This window comes from Pararge aegeria, chromosome 3 (assembly GCF_905163445.1).
Source record: "Pararge aegeria chromosome 3, ilParAegt1.1, whole genome shotgun sequence".
In the NCBI taxonomy this organism is placed as follows: Eukaryota; Metazoa; Arthropoda; class Insecta; order Lepidoptera; family Nymphalidae; genus Pararge; species Pararge aegeria.
In genome coordinates, this window is record NC_053182.1 from 6,250,921 (window position 1) to 6,273,227 (window position 22,307).

At 34.8% G+C, this 22,307-nt stretch overlaps 1 protein-coding gene across 1 annotated transcript in view; it reads right to left on the bottom strand.

The window, feature by feature from the left end:
* Positions 1-22,307, bottom strand: part of LOC120636303 (monocarboxylate transporter 12) — a 35,059-nt gene that overhangs the window by 10,094 nt on the left and 2,658 nt on the right. The window contains exon 2 of the mRNA XM_039907728.1: positions 15,679-16,168. Coding sequence (XP_039763662.1) covers positions 15,679-15,838 — 160 coding nt within the window. The 5' untranslated portion in view covers positions 15,839-16,168. The remainder of the gene's footprint in view (positions 1-15,678; positions 16,169-22,307) is intronic.

A 22,307-nucleotide genomic window follows, 5' to 3' on the forward strand; every position in this document is an offset into this window, starting at 1 on the left:
TTTATTTGAAAGTGTATACTATCAAGCATGTATTGTGTAATTTTAATGAAGATCGGATAAATATTGTCAGAGATAAAGGACATAACTATTCACAGATAACAGCGAGTCGCAAAGCATATGGGACAGCGATCGAATGCATGCGAACCATCCTACTTATATTATAAATGCGAAAGTTTGTGAGTTTAAAGTAATCATTATTACCTCCAAAAAAGTGTGGGAGGCTAAATGCCTAATTGTTAGGACACAATAACCGCTTTTTGTTATGTAATTTGTCAATCAAAACACGGGTACAATCTTAAGATGGTGACGTTCCTATCAAATCCAAATAAATAATAATTTATCTTTAAATTATTCAAATTGGAACTATCGTTTAGAAGTTACTACGGGTATAGAAATGCTAAAAGATATTAAATCCGATTTAATGCAGACGAAGTTGCGCGGGTCAGCTAGTAGGTACCTATATAGATTCTCCGAAATCGAAATTAGTATTGAGTTATACAGGTTATATTATATTCGGTAGTAATTTTAGTAGTACTTTTAGTGACAGAGCTCGTCCAGGGAAATAAATCGCCATGCTCTGCCACCAAGCAGCGTTGCTTTATTTCGATCCGAGGGGCGTGGTTGCCGGTTTAATTAAACGCACAACCACACCATGCCTCAGGTTAATGAACACAGAGAATCCATTTTGTTGGACGTTTTGCTTGCACGCCCTGCGAAGTGTTGCTCTGTTTATAATAATAATAATAATAATAAGTAAGACTCGAACATTGACATCAGCATTCTTCAAAAACAAGCAGCCATACATACATCAATCATTCTCAGCAAAGTCCTAGGTGACACTGTATTTGTGCACAATACTCAACCAGACCAGCACGTACAAAACACACAACAACCATCAAATACTCAAATTTCTTCAAGTACACCAGGCCCCTCAAACATAACTTACACACAAAACACGTGGCAGTCATCAAGCGGAATAAATAGATCTTACCCAAATCATACACAGACTCATCACAATATAAGACGAGGGAGAGGCAGAGGGAGGAGAAGAAGAAGTACAGAACACCATAATATCGATACATAGAATGGGGGTGTAGATATCTTTTTTCCTGTGAGTTGCGGGACGGGATATTTATAACAGCCGACATAGGAAGTCGAGAAAGTGAAAATTACGAAAAAATAATATAATAATAACGTTTAATTCAGATAAAAATCCATAGCTACAACAATAACAATTATCTTATTTACTACATTATAAACTAAATTGGCCAAACTTATAAATAATAAAAAATTAGGAATCTCCTAAGGTAAATACCCTCTTGAGCACTCTTTATACTAGGGCGATGATGGTTTAGCACTACAAGGTGAGCCATCTGCATGGTAAGAAAATTATTACTGTTCAAAAAACGCATTTCATAGTGTTTCATTTTCCAACCTAGTAAAAAACATAGCATATAGATTACTGCACTCACTGAAGTAACATTTACTTGATATTTATTTTTATTGCCGACTTTTCCTTTCCTTCCTGAAAATTTTACTGTTTGTTATCTGAAACACAAGTTTCCAATCTAATAAAAGTCTGTTTTGTATAAAATAATCAACTCCATTATCGTGTTTAGGAGCACGTGACGCGCCGTCCCGCTACGACCTACTTTTCACGTTGCAAGCAGATCTCACGTTGTCATGGAGCTCATTCAGGCTTATAAGCTTTCCGCCCGTAATTGTACCGGACCGTGCTTATAGGTATAAGGTAAGCCATACATTTTCATGGTAAAAGAGTTAAAAGCAAGTTTCAGCATTAGCAAGATAAACGTGGTATAACGACGAAATAGATATCCAGTGTTTTGTCACACTAACTAAATAACGACTCCAAAGTTGTTTCATGTTTATTTGTAAGGCTCTAAACATTTTAAATCTTCATTTTCTTTCTATTTTTGTAAGTAAAGTTGAATGTGGATCACATAACTAACCTTTTAATTATTTAATAGCTACTATGATAATAAAAAAATAAATATATACTACGACAATATACACATCGCTATGTAGCCCAAACGTAAGCGTAGCTTGTGTCGTGGGTATTAAGATAGCTGATGGATATTTTTATAAATGTAATACACTTAGATAATTATTATATGACAAACACCCAGACACTGAAAAACATTCGTGTTTATCACACACATATTTTCTAGTTGTGGGAATCGTACCCACGACCACGACTCAGAAAGCAGAGTCGCTGCCAACTGCGCCGTTCGGCTGTCAATGGAGCCAATAATGCTGTGTAACACTTCTGTGTTATTATAAAGCGTAATTGCAGTAGCAGCATTCCAACTTGAACATGATAAAGAAAACCTTTATTTTTAATTAAAAATCTCCTACGGGTCGTTCTTAATAGTTATCGGAATCTATCGGAGGTAAGTTCACCAGTCATATTTTTCTTGTGCAAAAAAAAAATTCTGCTTTTAAAGATTACCGCTTTTTAACTCCACAATACCGTAGAAATTTTTGATGATACGAAATAGTTACATAATTCTTATTGCTTTCATTTACAATAAAAAAACATTTAAGTCCCTTCCAGAAATTGCAATGGGCTAAAATTACAGACTAAAACGTACTGTAATGAGGTAGGCAAAGTTAATTTACAGGATAAACTCGATCATCAAATTATTCGCGCTGGGATTGCGCTTTGATCTGGTTAATGGAGGAACAACTCGACTGAATTCGTCCCAATTCCATTCTTATCCGTGTTAAGTGGCACTGGCTGACTTAAAAGGTTCCGTCACCTTGAGTTCTAATTGATAAACTCATAAATTAACAATGCAATGCTTGGATCAGACAAAATGCTATCAAAATCGTCTCAGAAATTGCTCGCTTTAAAAATAATATACGCTGTAATATATTAATTTCGTGTTTGTGTAATATAATAATTTTACGCTGTGACTTTCAAATCTATATTTATACTAATATTATAAAGGGAAAAGATTTTTTGTTCGTTTGTTTGTACCCAATAGGCTCCGAAAGTATTTTAACAATTTTTTAGCCAAAAGAAAGTTAAACTATGACGAAGCAACAAAGGCTATTATTTGTTTTAATTTTTTTTTTTAGTTCTTTAAGATAATTGCAATAATGTAACTCAATGTAGCCAAATTTTGCTTATAAAATTCATTGCATATATTTTATAGTTATATATTTTATTTATATAATTGTATAATTTTTAAATCTTATTGATTGCACCTCTTTTCTATGTTGTTTTATTACCTCTTTTCTATGTTGTTTCCTTTTACGCCTTTGGTTGCCTGAAAGAAATCGCTATGTAGCGATAAATCCACCACATTGTACTCCCTTGCTCTGTATTTATATCTCTGTAACTACTTTTTTTCTCTGGTGTACAATAAAAACTTTTGATGATACGTAAAAAGTATGTACTACATGATTACTTGAAAAAAGTTATCTAACTCTCATACATACCTTTGGGACAACCTAAAATTTGCATTCAAATGATCTCTACGAGAATATGCTACTCGTATGTACAAGCACAGAACAACTACTAGTACTAGCGTTACTTATCCAACGAGGTTGTTTTTTGTTTGATTACTGAGCTAATCTGCAAATTGGTAGGTAAACCAAACCACATAAGTATTTATACGAATTCCCCATCTTTTTGAACAGAAAACCTTAACGAAATGAAAAAAAAAGGAACACCCTGCATAATGTATTAACGCTTATTGAATATCGAGTACTACGAGATGCCTCCTCTGGTAATGTGATAGTATTAATTTCACAGAATAATAATCTTAAATCCTATTCTGAATCACATCCACGTGACAGTCTGTGCGCCCTGATAATGTTATGTATCTGTTGTAGATAATGCTTTCGATAAACCAATACCACAGTTTATTTACAAAATTCGAGGCAATTTGCAACCGATTTCTGTTTTATCGGCTTATGAAGATTGATGAGTTCATTACGAATCTATGAATTGAAGTCTGTCCCTAATGGTATAATGATCCGTTAGAAGATAAGTATTACGTAGTAGTTGATATCGTCGACCTAATACACCCCTTTTTTTGAATATTCTCCATAGTTTAGTTAGTGATCCTGACGAATGCGTATTACTGCATGAAGTAAAATATAGATATAGAATGTTATATAAGAACTCCATCACTGAATAATATGATTACATGTGTTTTAGAAGCAAATCGTTTTTGTTTCATAAAGACACCATTGAAGGGTTCCTGTTGAATAGTACAAATATTATATGATTTTTATTAAAATTTCCGCCTATTAAAGCGCCAAATCATTATTTACAGAAGCGGTTTTCAAATTTGAAATTGCTCTAATGATTACCGTAAGGAGACGAAACTCTTAGAAGAAGATATTGATTTTTTTTACTCAATGATTAATTCGTAAACCTTTGCACGCCGCTCATATGAACGTCCAGGACTGTCTATTTTCTAAACACGGGTAGAATATATTTTATACCTACTACCTTTGTACAGCGATTGATTGTTATCGTATGTCGTGCTACATGTTAAAAACTTTTATGATAAAGAATATTAGTAAAAGATTAATTAGTTGTAATCAATACATAGATTTTCCGGACGGTTGGCCACATATCATTTCGAGTATAGATAGCCTTCATATTAAGAAAAAACGAGGAAACGAAGTTACGGGCTGTAGCCTTTATTGCAACAAAGAGTGAGCGATGCTTATTTAAGAATTTTAGTTCAAGTTGCAGTAAAACAAGTTATGCGGTAACTACAGTACAGGTACAGTGACAAACATTCACCATTCTTTTTAAATTCTGGGAACTAGCTCGCTTCATAAATAGAGTCGTACAGATATTGCTTCTAAAGTTTATGTCCATTGTCACAAAATCGCGGGGTTCTAAATCTTCTTGTATTTATGGATCGTTCTCAGGAAAATATTCTCGGAAAAGAACGAACGATGGCTATTTTTAGACTTGAATTTCCGTTTCGCATGCTAATATTATATGTTATTTTAGGTAAGATAATAAAATCTATAGATCGTAAACGTCATAGTAACAATTTGGCCCACTATGGGTAATACAGCAGGTACACTTTTAGCTTTACCTTGACCTAAAACCACACACTGTCTAGAAATTAACAATACTAGCCCGGATTCAGAAAATTGGCGTTGTAAAACTCATTGCCTAGGAAAACACGTTAGAACTTCAATGTCGGTTTTGGCCCCTAAAGTGTGATACTAATCAAACATGCTGCCCACAGGATATTCGCAAAGCGCGAATGGCGAAGATAATAGTAACTAAAACAATTGTATAATGTACGTGGTAACATCTTTGGTGGTAAATCGTTAAAGAATGGAATTATAAAAGGCAGCCGATGTTCGTACAATATACGGGCGTGCTGATATTGGGCGGATGAGACAGCCGTCTTATCTATTCTTTAATGGCGCGGGTTGTAGCTCTGAATCCTTATTTCCTACGTGGGACCTTTAGTCAGCTTAATTAGTCAGCTGTAGAATCTTATAAGGGTGAGAATAATGATTAGGTACATCGATGCGGAAAGCTAGTCTCGTACTATACATGTAAACTATAGTGTTTGTGCTATTAGTTTAATCGCTGTGCTAATCGATTTCATATGTAAGAAAAATTCCATTACATGACGTTAATTATATAAGCATTAATTCAAGGAATGTTGTAGAATTTGCTTTGTTCTTACAATAACGTTAATCTACACGCCTTAGGTTAAATATTTAAAATTATTTATAACAGTTGATATACATTTTTTTTTGTACAGAGGAATCTGCTATCAGTGTTTGCACCGCCCATCGTAATGCTATGCAAAGATAAAATACAAAGTATTAAACAAAAGAGCGATGTTGTTTCATTCATTCATGTTCATCACACCAACATTTTAAAGTTGTGGGAATCGAACTCACGGCCTTTGACTAGGAAAGCAGGGTCGCTGCCTACTGCGCCAGTCGGCCGTCAAGCAGACCGAAATATAATATTGAATGGTACTTGTATGGTAGTTATCCTATGGTAGTTATCCAATGGAACCTATTTCATGTTGCAGACAAGATTATTTTTAAATAGCATCTCTATTTTTGATGTGATTTTTAATAGTCTTTTCTCTCATTGAGGGGTTTACAATGCTCCAACTATCGGTGTGATCAGTATATGCTGTTTTTTTTAATGTTTGCTACCACAGAACTTTGTCATTTATTAAGCGATCAGGAAATTATTTTTTTGTTCGATACGGTATACTTCCCAAGTGGTCGCATTTTCAGTCGGTCAAGATCTATTGGAGGGATCCTGGAGAAATCTATAGAGCTCTTTAAGTATTATAGGCACACCTTTTGAGTATTTTTTTAAAGTAACTTGTGCATTTTCTTCTCTTTACTCATACTATCCAAAAGCTGAGAGCTCTGTGGCGATAATTGGTATAGCGCTTGTTAGTATCTACTAAATTGAGGAAGACTAGACTTATTGTCAGTAAGCCGATTATCACCGCAACTTTACAGAGAAATAGCTCGCGATGTTATCAGATCGCGAAATAGGATGCAGGAAACTAGCTTCGCGTGTTTCATTGGCAGTGAATAGGTTCCTTCTAGTCACTTGGAAAATTAAGCGGATAATAGATTTTCTCATTTTCAAACGGGATGTTATTACAGTAGTTGATTTGTTATTTAAGGATGGATATAAAAAAATATTTCTTACTACAATATCTAAATGTTGGCCATCTGTACACAATTATTGATTATTTTCAATTGAATTTTATCTGTGTTAAGGGTTACCAGAGCTTTAACTAGCTGTTGCCCGCGTTCTTTATACGTTTATTACGGTTTTTAATTAGTCATTTGGAAACTATTTGTTTTACTGGGATAAAAAATAGCCTATGTTACTCTCCGTCCATTCAAACCAAAATTAAAGTGTATTGATTGCTTAGTTAGGGAGTAAAATTAAGACAAACAAACAAACACACTTTCGCATTCATAATATTAGTACGAATTAAACTATAGTTTTAAATTATAACTTTTGCATTAGTATAATAAGAAGTGGTTAATTAAGAAAGCTCGTGTGTATGAAACAATGAATACTAATATATAAATAAGTTATTTATACTTATATATAAAGAAAGAGATACTACTAGTTTACATAAATTTGTATGACCTATAAGAGTAATAATTATTTGTAAGTCTTTTATAATAAAGTCAAAGACTCCTAGTTTAAAATTAGCGATCACTTTTAATGTTTTAAAGCTCGTTAAGGCTAAAATGCATTTATACAATTAATTGTGCAACATTATATAATATATACCTAAGAGGTATTTTAAATGTATATTTTGCAATCATGTTATAATTATTATTTGCTCTGAATTCCTTATCGTATTTGTTTATTACTTCGGAACGGACATTATAAGCGCTGGTATAACAATGTTGACAGCTACAGCAAATACAATAGTTACAATCTCGTTATGATTTTGGTGTGACATCAATGAATCCTATAAAATATAGAACGAATATTGTTTATAAATTAGTACATATATATATATATATATATAAACACGATTGTACGTTATTTTTAGCTACGTGTATTACGCACACTGTCTCGTTGGCCTCACGAAAGGTCCTTGGTTCGAATTCCAGGTCGGACCGAAAATTATTAGGTATTGTGTTTTTCTGTTTAGACAATTTTCAGTAACGACCCAGGCCTGAGTTAGGAATTTGGCGGTGTTAAGCCCCTGGCCTCGGAGAGCACGTGAAATCGAGAGACCCTACTATTGATAATAGTCGTTAAAGCCTAGCAACCCATATCGGAACAACGTGGTGGGTCCATGCTCTATTACCGGCTCACCTATAAGAGATGAGGCCTTCTGCTAGCAATTGGACGTTCATACTGTGGATGAAGATGAATGCGCTCATGGGGTGGTGTGAGATTTTGCGTACTTAAAGTTTAATGGATAAGTTGTGCAGAAAGCTATTATCTAGTTAATTATATCGCTGCGACCAACAGAATACATTAAATTCATTTAATTTCATTCATTTAATTTTAGATAGATTATATAAGTAGGTACCCTCCGGCTCCTGTCTTGGTAATCTAAGACTTAACATACGCAACCGGACTTAAGTTGTGCAAGCACTGCGTTTCTATGGAAATCTTGAGTTAAGATAACTTTATGTCAATAAGATAAATTTGCGTCATAATAATATTATTATGATGGCCTGAACTAGAAGTCAAGAGACTTCTGCGGCAATGAATTATAGGAATGCTACAATAACAAAGGGTAATTAAATAGAGGCCGTATATAAACACGAGCAAACAAGTGCAAACTTACCATATTTATACAGTCAGGGTTGTCAACCTCCCGGAACTCCAGGATATTACTCCCCGTTCTACAATCCCTACATATGTATTAATACATGTTGCAAGAAAAAAAGTCATATTATTATTTGTACAAATGTAAGTAACAAGACGATAGAATTTCAGCTGCTTTTCAGATACATAATATGTGCAGATCTGACAATGTCACGTGATGTCAAGTTTCCTTCGCAAAATACTTTTTGTACGCAGTTAAGGTTTAAATTTAAATGCAATACTGTCAAGGCCATTGTTATAAAGCCAAGTGTATGATGTAAATTTTGACATAATTATTGACAGCTTTGTTGTAGGCCCTGGATACCTATACACTAAAGTATTCACTAAAAATAACTATTTTATATGAATTGCGACACGGTACAAATAGATTAACTGATGGAATCACAATATTCCGTTAAGTGTTTTCTACCCTACGGGATGTTGACGAAGTAATTTGTGTCACATTGCCACTCCTGAATGTCATTAACACAGAACTGATTGCGGGCAAATGATTTTCGCCATTAGCATTACGTATACGAACGATTCGTTTAGCAGTCTTATAAAAGATTTAACGTTTTCGTGTATTGAACTAGCATAAGAATTTACAAAATTGTACAACCATAATTCTGACGAGCCACGTGTTCTACCGACCTTAGATAATAGTGACTCTTCTCCACGGGAAATGAAAGTAGCATACCTATTCTAGACCAAAATCTATGCCTGTGGCAAAATTCATCCAGATCCGTTCAGCTGTTATGGCGAGATTGAGTAACAAATATCCATCCATCCAAACTTTCGCTTTTCCTATATTTTTAGAGATTATGTAATCTATAGATTGTGTATCGATAATTTACCGATTTTTTTACTTAAATACCAGCGCAAGTCCTATAAATGCCGATTTCTTGCTATGGGTCAGTCTTCTTGTTAAAAACAAAATTTTATCCAAGGGTATTTACTCTTAAGGCCATTGATATAATATATAGTTACTATTAAGATCGTTAAGAACGCATAGAGCTCGTAATATGAAGATCCTCCTCGTATTGAAATGTTATGATCTTTGAAATAACATTTTCTTTTCAAGCGTAACGCTGAGTCTGATTCATAAAATGTTCGACAAAGAAAAAACTTTTTAAAGTCATTATTTCAAACCTAACTTCATAAAATTGATTGACTCATACCTAACACATGTTCAGTATACTAAGCTTGCAGTCAATGCACGATTTGGACTGGCAATATGTACCATATATTTAAGTCTAAAATATAATTGGTTAATTGTCAAGTATTCGTTGTTTGATTACACCACATACATGATCACATGTGCTAGCAGCGTCTCTCACGTTAAGTTCGATTTGATTGGAAAGTGCATACGATGGAGGACAGGTCAACGGGAAATAAAAACCTGTAGGGGGGGGGGGGGGGATCGTCGTTGTAACTTCCGACCAGTAAGTCCAGCTACAGCAAGTTATAGTGCTTTGTTAAAAAAAAAGTTTTGTTTCCAAACCTGCGTAGCTCAATCGACAACCTTTATGGTCACATTGTTACGTTCTAAAGCCGTATGTAAGTGAATTGATGTCACAGGCAGCGTTCAGATAACCATGTATTCGAATGACCGATTAAAAATATTCTGATTTTGTTAGCAACAGGAAGTGCTTGTTAAAGTTGTACCATTCGGTAACAAGCTCATGACTAAGGACCCTGAATTCAAATTAGTTGGCCTAACTCAATAATTCGCGATGGTAGGACGAGCATAGGCGTACATATTTTATTCATTTGAATAAGTTAATTTCGACAAATCAGCGAGCCGTGAGGATAAAATTGTATTAATCAAATAAATCAGAATATGCCAAAGGTAGAATCAAGAATGATGGCAACCCTAGAATTATTATATCTACTACAGTATTGGTATTATATACAGACAGTAGTGGTTGCAAAGTGCGTTGAATATCGCTCGAGGTCGGGAGGAGGTCAGCGCCTCTGTATTAATAATTCACTGACATACATTAACCTAGGGAACTTGCAGTGATTAAATACGATGAACAAGGATACTTGTTAAAGGAACAAAGAATCAACGTTCTCATAGTGTCGCAGAAGAGGCGAAAACTATGAGGTTGGACGCGACGTTGTGGCAAATGCCACAACGTCGCGTCTAACCTGCGTACTTATTGGCGTTCAAGTTTGCGTCTAGCATCCGACCAGCCACGAGAATCTTGCTCTAACGCGCGCTTCTTGTTTGATTGTTCTTTTTTTTCCTATTTCTGAGTGGCGTACAAATGAAGAGTATAAATAAATAAATAAATAAATTGGTCGTTCGCTGAGTGCAATCTTGACCAATCAAATAATACGCCAAACAATTCTTGTGACTTGTCACAGGTAGGACGCAAACTTGCACGCTGCTAATGAGGCCGCCACTTTGGTTTGACGCCTTGGTGTAGCATTTGCTTTAGGAAAAAACAATATCATAATTACTGAGTGCATTTCTTGGTCTTGTAAGTGGTCCTAAGCTTACAAAGCTAAATATTAAAGTGCTGTTTTGCACAGAGTTAGACCTGCCAAATACAAAGGCTGCTTTAGTACTTGAAATAAATGCACGATTCCTATGAAATAGATCGGAAGCAATTATTACAATTCTGTTATGTTATGCTAGTAAGAATTGTAATAAAATTAAACGGATTTAGGTGATATTTGGTATTAAAGCTTAGGTCTTAGAATAACGCAGAATGCTTTTCATTAAACCCAATACGAACCACCACAGGGCTCGCCTGTCTTCAAATAATAGAAAAAGGTTAGGATTAAGTAATGTTAGGATTAAGGTTCACCCTTTCGCACGTCCTGGAGAACATTATTGCGAACTTCCAGACATGTTCCCTTAAGATGTTTACCTTTGCCGCTAAACAAGTAATATTTAAAGGCACGTAACTCCTAAAAGTTAGAGGTGCGTCATGCGTGTTGGCGATGAAACTCTTTGCCCCCGAAAGAAGCGACGCTGAAGTCCTAACAGATAGGCTTTCGAAAATACGAAACGAAGATTGCCTGTTTGGCTTTCCTCCACGCATCAACTTTCGCTACTAAATATAACATTTCTAGTATACGGCGCGACGGGCAGAACTAGTTGTAGGAACAAAGCTTTGACATCATATTGGTCTATAATACTAGAAAGTCAGTGCACACTAGGCTAATGGCTATGCACTTTCATCTAACAATAGGAAACTTGGCCGCTTTTAGTCAAAAACATTCCAGTAAAAAAAGGTGGAAAATTTTGGATGTGTAGATAAATATTTATTTAATGTAGATGTTTAAGCTTAGTTGGAAAATAACAAAGCAAAAATGTCTTCATCATCATCATATCAACCCATTACCTTATTACCTTATTAGTTATCTTAGTACCTATAACACAAGCTACGCTTAATTTGCGTCTAGATGGCGATGTGTGTATTGTCGGAGTATATTTATTCATTATTTATTTATTTATTACCGGCTCACTACAGGGCACGGGTCTCCTCCCAGAATGAAAAGGGGTTAAGGCCGTAGTCCACCACGCTGGCCTAGTGCGGATTGAAAAAAATGTATTTTGAACTAAAACAAATGTTTGCCTTAGTGCTTAAACAAATCTATGATCTCTGTAAAATCGCCTTATCAGGAACATATACAACGTGTAACGGAATTCCGAAATACTGTTGAAGGGTGCATAAGTATATTTCATAAGGAATCACCCTGTAAAAATATTAAATCAAAAGTAGTATTAATTGTTATTATTATCTATATATATATATAATGAAAATGGTCTTCGTTTGAGGCTCAATCACGCCTAAACCACTGATCGTATCGACATGAAACTACCACCATTCGATGCGAAATTTTTCCTAGATGGTTTATGGCTATCTATTTTTTGAATGCCAACATTCCTTCATTTTTTTATTGCTGTTTTACTTTTATGAACATTTATCCCGCTAATAAAAACAAAAGATAAGCATTTTCTCTTGATTCTTTTGTTTTCATGGATTTCAACAGAGTGTATTAAACGGATTATGGTTTTTTACATTCAGCTAAGAATCTACTCATGGTAGTGGAGAACGGCTGGACCAATTGGGCTTTTTTTTATCTTCAGAATTGTCAGGAGAAAGTTTTGTATGTAAGAAAATTTTAAAAAAAAGCCCGATAAAAAGTTAAAAATTTCGATGATAATCGAAGAATTCCCATCTATATAGTCACTCACCACGAAATCTCGGGAACCATAAGACTTAGAAACTCACGTTTCTAGGAATTGGTAGGAATATTACTTTTGCTATGTAGAGGTCAGCTATGAATAGATTTTAAGAAATTCATTCCCCAAAGGGGATTGCGGGGGCGTTAACAATGAATAATTCCCGTTTTTAAACTATAGCTCCTATAGACTTCAAATTTGGTAGGAATCTTTTGTAAGAGGTGTAGAAATAGGCTATGAACGAATTTTACGATAGCTCACCCCACAGGGGGTTGAGGGGGTGGGTATTAACAATTAATATTTTTAATTTTCCAGCTAAAGCTCCTACAAGCTCCAAATTTTGTAGGAATTTTCTATAAGTGATGTAAAAATTATTTATGAACAAATTTTACGATATCCCACCCCAAAGAAGATTGCGGGGGCGTTAACAATGAAAATTTTTAATTTCCAAGCGATAGCTCCTATACACTCCAAATTTAGTGAGAGTGTTCTATATGTAATATAAAAATGATCTTCGAGCGGATTTTACAATGAATCACCTCCAATAAGGTTCGCGGGGGTGGGTGTTAACAATAAAAAAAATTTAATTTCGAAATATAGCTTCTAAAAATTCTAAATATGGTAGGAATCTTTTATTATTCACATAAAGAACATCTCAAAATGGATTTCAATAAAGTCTACTTCCGACAGGAATTGCGGGGGTGGGTGTTAAAATCTAAAATTTTTATTTCTGACCTGTAACTTCTACAGACTCCAAATTTGGTGGGGATCTTCGTGTATGTAGGGATATTCGTGTATTTCCTTACAACAATCGTCTTTTTGGCAGCGGAGAAAAAGTCATTGAGAGGTTTCAAAAACTTAACTTTACATGTAGCTATCCAATCAACGGACTAAGAATTTTACATTCATTTTACTTTTGCAGACTACATAACCGACGAATTCTTTTATTGCGGGATCGCGGAAATGTAACAGATTAAAATGAATGCATTTTCCAAGCACATGAGATGTGGAAAAGAAATTTAGTTACTTATTCCAATAGAATTCATAAAAAACATGCACAATTAATTTTCTATAAAAAATTGATGTCACGGAGAAAATTTTAGTTAACAGAAAATTCGTCGCACTTGAACCTAGACAGATTTCAACTTCACATATGAGACTTGCAATGACTTTAACTTAAACTTTCAATGCTCATTTCAAATTTTTTTCTTCATGTCAATTATTATTAATTTTTGGAAGAAAGGCACGGAAATGTTATAATGATTGCACATTGAAAGTTACAATGAATATTAGTGAGAAAAATCACCTGGATGAAAGATACAGGCTAAATCGATGGAATTTGGAATTTGAGTAAGTCTAAACAATATCGATGCTTACAGTTCTATCCGCGGGGCCTATTTATGTTCATACAAAAATAAAAAAAGGAGAATAATAAAAATATGAAAAAAATAAATAAAAATGAAACATGTAATTTATTTCCTTTTTCAATTCGCCCAGCGAAGCGGGCTGGAAACGGCTAGTTCCATATAAACTAATTCAAAACATTCTCAGTTACTTATTGAAGAAACAACCCTATTGAAGACAAAACACCGACACGTGCACAGTACTGACGATACGCGACGTGTGTAAGTACTTTTTTTCTATTTTTACACTAAGTTAGGGCTGTATCTGATTTATTTCAGTAAAAACTATGGCAATTCTTTACTCAAAAACTATTTGATATGTTAAGAAGTTTGAACATGTGGAAAAATTTCTCCTACTCGACAAATTAGTTGGACTGCTAAGTTTGACTACCCGGACACACCGAAAACTATTAGCGTTTCGGTTTTACAGATAAGTCTCAGAGACAGTAAATAATGTACCTCTGAAGTATTATTTCGGTTTTCATTTACACGTTGCATTGTATAGCTTAAAATTACAAACATAATTCTAGCGTTCCCTAGCAGCCTATTAAGAGCGATAACAAATTACATAAGACGTAAAGTGCAAATACAAATCTACATTTTAATAAAAATGTTAATTTATTTACGTCGCTCCTGAAACGAAATTTGTTTACCTCGTTTGAAGTTCTTGTATGAATATTTTAGAGCTATGCGGTCAGACTTTTAACATGCCTTACGTTAAAACGTCACGCAATACGTACTGAGTCAACTTAAAGCGTGGTATTTTCTATTCAACACCATTATCTGACTATTAACTGCACTGCTGACAGTAGACCTCTCTCTGAAATTAAGAGCTCAGATCTTTTCAGTTTACGGGATTAATACCGATTGTTATTAAAACCACCATTTTTTTTAACTCTAGTTGTTTCTGCAAGAAATATACAAATGGTGGGGTTTCGTAGTGTTCCTGGTGAGGTTTCACTTTTTGTGTAGATACTATACAGTTATAAGTTTAACCCTCGATCCCTTCAAGTTAGCCCTCGAGCGGTGATAGTCGAGCTTCAAGCTCGACTTGACTTTCGGGGGCCGAGTTCGAATCCCTGTTCCCTGAGCCCTTCAAAGTTATGTGCGTTTTAAATTATTGTAATATCACTTGCATCAACGACGAAAGAAAACATCGTGAGGAAACCTGCATGCCTGAGATTTCCACCAATCCTCACTGGGCCAGCGTGGTGGACTAGGGTCTGAACCCCTCCTCAATGTGGGAGGAGACCCATGCCCTGAAGTAGGCCGGTAATGGGTTAATATGATGATGATGATGATGATGATGATAAGTTAGACCTTGACTGCAATCGCACCTGGTAGTAAACGATGATGGAGTCTAAGATGGCAGCGGGCTAACCTGTTAGGGAGTACGGTAGTGATCGAAACATCATGAGGAAACCTGAATGATTTAAAGAGTTCTTCTAATGATCTCAAGGGCGAGTCCAACGATACGCACAAGGCCAGCTTGGTTGACTATGACCTAAACTCTTATCATCTTAAGAAGAGGTAATGGAATGATGGTGTTGAAAATTAAGGAGCAAAATAGCGGTCTGCTCACATACTGACTGCCCTTTGCCCCACTGACTGAGTTTTTGAAATTTTGCTGCTATACACTTCGTGTTGTAGAATAATAGTTATGCGATGTGTACTTACACTTTGTACGTGTAAACCTTTTGAAAAGAGTAAAGAATAAGAGAATTGAAAGTACTCACTGACTATATGAATCATAAAGGATGCGAAGACCACCATCCAGCCCCACCCTCCGTCTGGGGGGGGCGGCAGGCTCTCAGAGCCCTCCCTCGAAGTCTCGACGGCCTCGGCGGCTTGGGAGCTGTTTCCATTCTTTGCGCTTTTCACCGATCCGTGTGACATCCTTATTTTTTTAAATTATCTCTTGGCACTTAAGGCAGTAAGATATTATTATATAGTAGTTCTGATATGATTGCTTCAATAAATATTTATGTCTGTCTGTACTTTTGGTAACTATTAAGTAAATATAGGCACTTGTTTTGCGTAATGCTATTTAATATAGTGAAAAAAGGAAGCAACGTTGCGGATGGAGAATTGAGGACTTATATGATTATTATTTTAGTTGCATGATCTATGGAATTAGATCATGGTCTTTACACCTATCTGCGGTTTAATGTCACTTGTTTGTTTCTTAACCGAATGTTGTTTTGGAAGATCATCTTTGGCTTGTGTCTGAAACAATGAAATGTGTTTTTTGATTAGAAATGTGTGTGCAATAGTAGTGAGGTTATTTCTCAGTGTAAGCTGTATATAACAAACAAGACAATCATAATATTTTATTAATTTTTAGATTGACAAGTGGTTCACTATTTGCAGAATGGAGGGTTGTAAATAGTAGGAGACAATTCATTTTTATTTTTTAATAGTAATACTTGACGGACCAAGCAAATGCCCAACCTGATGGTAAGCGGGAAACCATATAATCGGCGCAACACTTTAAGGGCATGCAAGGAACATGGCCTAATACAAAGTGCCGATCTGTATCCACCAATCGGAGGCGTAGGTGCTAAGCCTCATGGCCTGTAATTACACCGAACTACAGCATTGCAACAACTGCTTAGCGGCAATATACATACATATTAAAATACTAATAACATATTAAATCAATGGCGGCAGAAATAAGCATGGCATTTGATGTACACTAGTTGAATCCTATCAGTAATATTTCAGCTGAGTTAGATTGAAATCGGGTAATTGTCCGGAATTGGGGGATTTAGTCAAACAAAAGTGTCAATTCTCATAAGAGCTTCGAACTCCTCATGTATTTGTATATATGAGGAGTAAGGAGAGGAGCACATGAGGAGGATTTAAAAACATCACAACCTATACCACAAGGTATAGGTTGTGATTTTTTTAAATCTAGACAATACGTTTACGCTGGATTACATGATCCTTCTTAGCAAAAAGCGTCTAAAGTACAATAACATGGGTTTCGAATCCTGCAATCTCGTCCTGAGTTTACATTATTGCAAGAGTGACTATTATTCATTTCCAAAATAAATAAAAGAACTTCGGGGACTTCGATTAATTAGTTTCGAAGTTGGGCCAAATCTTTCTCTTTGGAAATAACTTAGTTCGATTATTAAAATTAACAAAGTCTAATGCATAATTTAAACATATTGGTTTAAGTGAAAATATTCAATATTCAAGAAAATTATTCAAGAAAGAGTTTTTATTCTACTGTACTTTTCTTTACGCGCCTTTTTGAACCCCGTTACAAATAGATTCCAAAAAAAATATTCATGATCCAGATATTGGCGACGCGTCACAAATAATAGGATCCATATAAATTTTTTTGCACATTAATGGAAATGTCATCCTACGTTATCAGGTATTAGATCGATATCAATATCATAATGGCTATCGAATGGCTCTATCCTTTCCGCCACAATGTTTTTGTAGTCAACAAATATCGGCCCGGAAATAATACATTTTTTAAATGGATTTTTCCTATAATAAAACCTACATTAATATTATATAATCAGCGACAAACAATTTAATTGATAATAAAAAATATAGATTAGTACGGAAGGGGAGTTTACGTCTATGAGTAAGGTGCCCGCGCGGCAAACTTTAATATAAAATGTCGTTATGTCGTAAACTAAATGCGGGTGGAACAGCGGGGAACATAGTTCTAGTATACCTATATAAAAAACCTTTTTCACTTCTCATGTCTATAGTACCTACACCAAAGAACATAAACGACAGTGAATTTTGATTTTAATTGTCATAAGGATAATAAGTAAAGTAACCTAATAAATGTACCTATACAGACCTATTGGTAGTCTATTTGAATTTGAAATGTAATCAATCATATTTTTTTTTATTCAAATACAAGTTTACCCTTGACTGCAATCTCACCTGGTGGCAAGTGGTCTAGTTCAGTCTATTTATTGTACAAATATATTTATCGGAATACGAGAACTGGACAACCTTATTACAAAAGCTTTTAACCCTAAACAATTATAATTTTTGTCTATTTATCTTCGTATCAAACCCGGGCAAACAAACAATTTGATTAAGTTTGTTTGCACGAATTCGATAAAGACCATTGAACCAATTTCATTCGGCAATCATTGTTTGTACTGTACTATAAATATAGATTTTTTATACATTTGTATTTGAACAAGTGAACAATTAACAACAATGCCCAGAGCCCTGCCTGTATATAGCCGTAAATCATTTAATCATATCTAAGAACCAGCTCTGAGGGGATATCTATGTAAAAAAACAATTAAATGAAATGGTAAACATATGTAAATGTATTGGAACGGTTATACTTCGCCCTAATGAAATAATATTTACATGTATTTTCCGGACGCTGCAGGCTGGCTTGAATCGTTAATTTTTTTATTTTTTTTATATTTATTTAAGTTTTGAAGTAAAGGTAACTTAGTAATTAATATGCCTTTGAGAGCACAGTGGCTTTGCAATTTGCGACGGCACACTATCCTGCGAAAATGTCTGCTACAGTTATTTTACTCGGTACGAGGCTGAGGGTTTTATTTGTATTCAATTCCTCAAAAGGTATAGACGGTATATTTACTTCTTTTTCTTTTCTATTAAGGTCCAGTCAGTCAGTCAAAAAAATCAGTTCTTCGTGTTCAAGAGTTTCGTCTAAATTTGCTTTTGATTTTTATCTTTGGACACAAAAGGCTGTTAATAATTATAACCAGGTACAGTGGTTTATTAAGGTTATATCTGCCTGTTCGTTTATAGATAAGTTAGTCAATCAGGCTAGCATTTTTTGCTTTTCATGCACAGATAATGAATTAGTACATATTACATGTATTTGAAAACAACAAGTAAAATTACCAATGTTTTCAGGACAATCGAAATATACTATTACCATATTATGCAAAATATCAAGTATGTTAGTAAAACCTTTGTTTATAGTTCGACTTTGGTATAAAATAATAAGCGAGCTGTTTATTGTGTCTATAACTAATGTAACAATAATCCTGAACCAAGCTAACTCAACTTACGCGGTATTGTTAGATAAGCGGCGATATATGTTTGCTATTCTTAAATAAATCCTATTGATTGGCCCGGAAAATTGCAGTTATCGTCTTAACATTTGTATGGCATCTCGTAGGAATAGTCTTGTGGACATCATTATATAGTAAGTTGTATGCATAAGTATTACCTAAGTACCATGAAATGTTGAGACGTAACAAAATGCTGCTCGATGAAAGTATTCGATTGGTGTTACAGTAAAGCAGGTCTTTTTTAGATTTCACTTAAAAGGTAGGCCCTAAGGTATATATAAAAATAGATATTTAAAGATGCAGAAAAATACTCAACGTGTTTCGATTAAATTAATAAGGTTTACAAATGTATTTTACTAAACTACGCTATAAAACAAATGACTAAGAGTGAATATCACGGTGAAGAAAACAGCGAGGAATCCTGCATGCCTGAGAGTTCTCCAAAATGTTCGCAAAAGCATGTGAAGTCTACCAAACGCCACTTGGCCAATGTGGTGGATTACGGTCTTAACCCTTCTCATTCTGAGTAAGAGTGAGTAAGTGAGTAAGTCTGTCATTGGTTAATAATGATAATGATGATTATGATGATGATGATGATGATGATGATGATGATGATGATGACGATGATGTTGATTTTATTGATTTAATAAGGTTCGTTAAAAGGTACCGGAAGTATAGTGGATCTTATCGCTTTCCTTGTTTCGATAATAAAGAAAACCAATTATCGGAGTTGGCGGATTAATGTCTATTGTATTTCTATACAAGTAGAATTGGGAAACCATAATGCTTCTGAAGACAAGTATTAATGACATATTTTATTTTTAATCGACTTCGAAAAGGACGGTCTTGCAAAATTATTTTTTTATTCGAAAGGGGTTATTTAAATTTCAAATAGATCTTATGATGAGTTTTGGAGACAGAAATCGTAACTCTTAAAAAAATTACATCAAATCAACCGCGGTTACTGCTATCGCATAAATATGCTTTGTTACGACATAATATCACGCCATTTAGTATAACGGGGTACACCCACATTGTCCATAAAAGTTAGTTGTATTTAGATATTTTTCAATTTCAGTGAAACAGCAACCGCTGAGCTATAATGTACTTAATACACAACAAAATAGCGAATTTACATAAGACTCAACTTGACCACGGTTATCCTTATCAGGGTACATGACGGGTTACGGCCGATAAGGGGTCGGTCGATGTTTAAGTGTTCAATTAAATCAGTGTTGTCTAATATTTGCATTATCTTGCTAATTTAGGTTGAGATAAAAATAATTTAACGGTTAAGAGGTTATAGTATTACATGTGTTTAGTATGTAATAGTAATTAATACTATTGAAAAAATCATTTTGTAAAAATTTTTTAGGCTTTCTAAAAAAATAATAATATTTGTCAGTTCAAGAAGTTACGAGTAATTCGTCATCTCAGCAAATAAGAATTTTTAATAGCTACGTAATCTATCATACTAATTATACTGAGCATTAAAGCGTGGTGGGTCTATGCTCTAAAAACTTCTATAAGAGAAGTGAGACGTTTATAGGCTGATGATGATGAATACTAAGATATTTTAAGTTTATTATATAAATAAAGTGTTCATATATATAAGTATATATATGTGTGTATATATGGTATATATATATATATAATTCGTCTGTGCGTGTGTATGTCACTGAACTCCTCCTAAACGGCTGGACCGATTTGAATGAATTTTTTTGTATGCGTTTGGGTGGCATCCTGGATGGTTTAGATTCACAAATCTGCCCGAAAGATGGCGCTGCAGTCGGTATCTAGGTTATTTACCTATACTGCAACTAAACGGCTGATTTATTCAGGTACGAGTCTGATTTGATAAACTCTTTCAGTGTTGGATAGCTGATCTATCGAGGAAGGCTATAGAGTATATACCATCACGCTAAGACTAAAAGGAGCATAGGACCAATGAAGAATGTTTCAAAATCGGCCACTACGCCACGTGCGCTGCGTAAACGGTTAAAGTTTCGATAAGATCACGCATAAAAAAGTTTCTCCCTTTATAAGTTCTAAAAAAGCCTGGTACAGGCGACAGCATGTCTATCTTTTAAGGTTGACTTTTACGCGGACGACGTCGCGAGGGACCACTAGTATGTATATATATATACACCTCTCGTTTTGAGTTATGTTTTACGCCATCGGTTGCCTGGAAGGGTTCGCTATGTATAAGGCCGCCAAATTGTATACATCGTGGAAACTAGTTATGCACCATTGTTCCTATATTTTTATGAGGTGTGCAATAAAAGTGTATTCATTCATTCATATTTGGGAGGAACAGCTGCCTTATTGGCATATCACCGCTTCAATAAGCTACAATAACAATTGTTAGGAATTATTTCGGTTTACTGGTAATACATTTTCAGACAAGCTTAGGAAATTAGTGTTTTCCATCTGCACAGTCTATATTTGAATAAGCTTAGGTTTAGTACCTACACAATAGAAAAACAATTTGCTTCTATATATTTGCACATGATATTTGATCGTTCAAAAGACATTAATAAAACATTACCCTTTTTCGGTTTCTATTCAGGCGGTAGTAGTTAGGGTAAGATATAGTAAGCCTATAAGTGTAGTTAGGTACGTAATATAATTGATAGGACCGTGAAAGCCCAACTTGACAGCTGGCTTAAGCGGCTTACCTTATCCTCAGACATAACCTTCTGTATTGATCCATTTCTGAGGCAACACAGATACAATATTAAAAAAGTTCTTTAGCTATTAAGTTTTAGGTATAATAATATCGGCGCTTCCTCATTAATAGAAATTCATTGATATGAATGAATAGGTATGGTTGTGCGAATTGTACACACATTCGGCTAACAAATAAACCAGTGCCACCTAGCGCTTGTTGTATTTAGTTAAGTACTCCTGTCAAGTCAGGATACCTCATGCGCATCGTTGGTGCTCTTTTAATGATTAGCACCAATATGTCGGTGCCATTTTGTTTGTTAAATGACCCTATGCATATTCAGTTAACTATCAGTAAGTCTACGCGTAGGTACATTCCCGTATTTCTAGTATTTGTCATCGATTACAAGTTGACTGCAATATTACATAATTAACATAATAGCGGACCAGAAAGGCGGGAACCGGCAACCATAGCTTTTTAACCGACTATAAGCATTCAAAGAACCTGAAACTTCTCATTTAAAAGGCCACGTCGCTAACTGGTTCATGTGAGAGGTCGTCGAATCGCATATTTTTTATTCATGCCACTGAAGACATATCAGATTGTCTGTCCTAATTCTAAAAGAAAATTAATACCTTATTACTTATTTATTAGA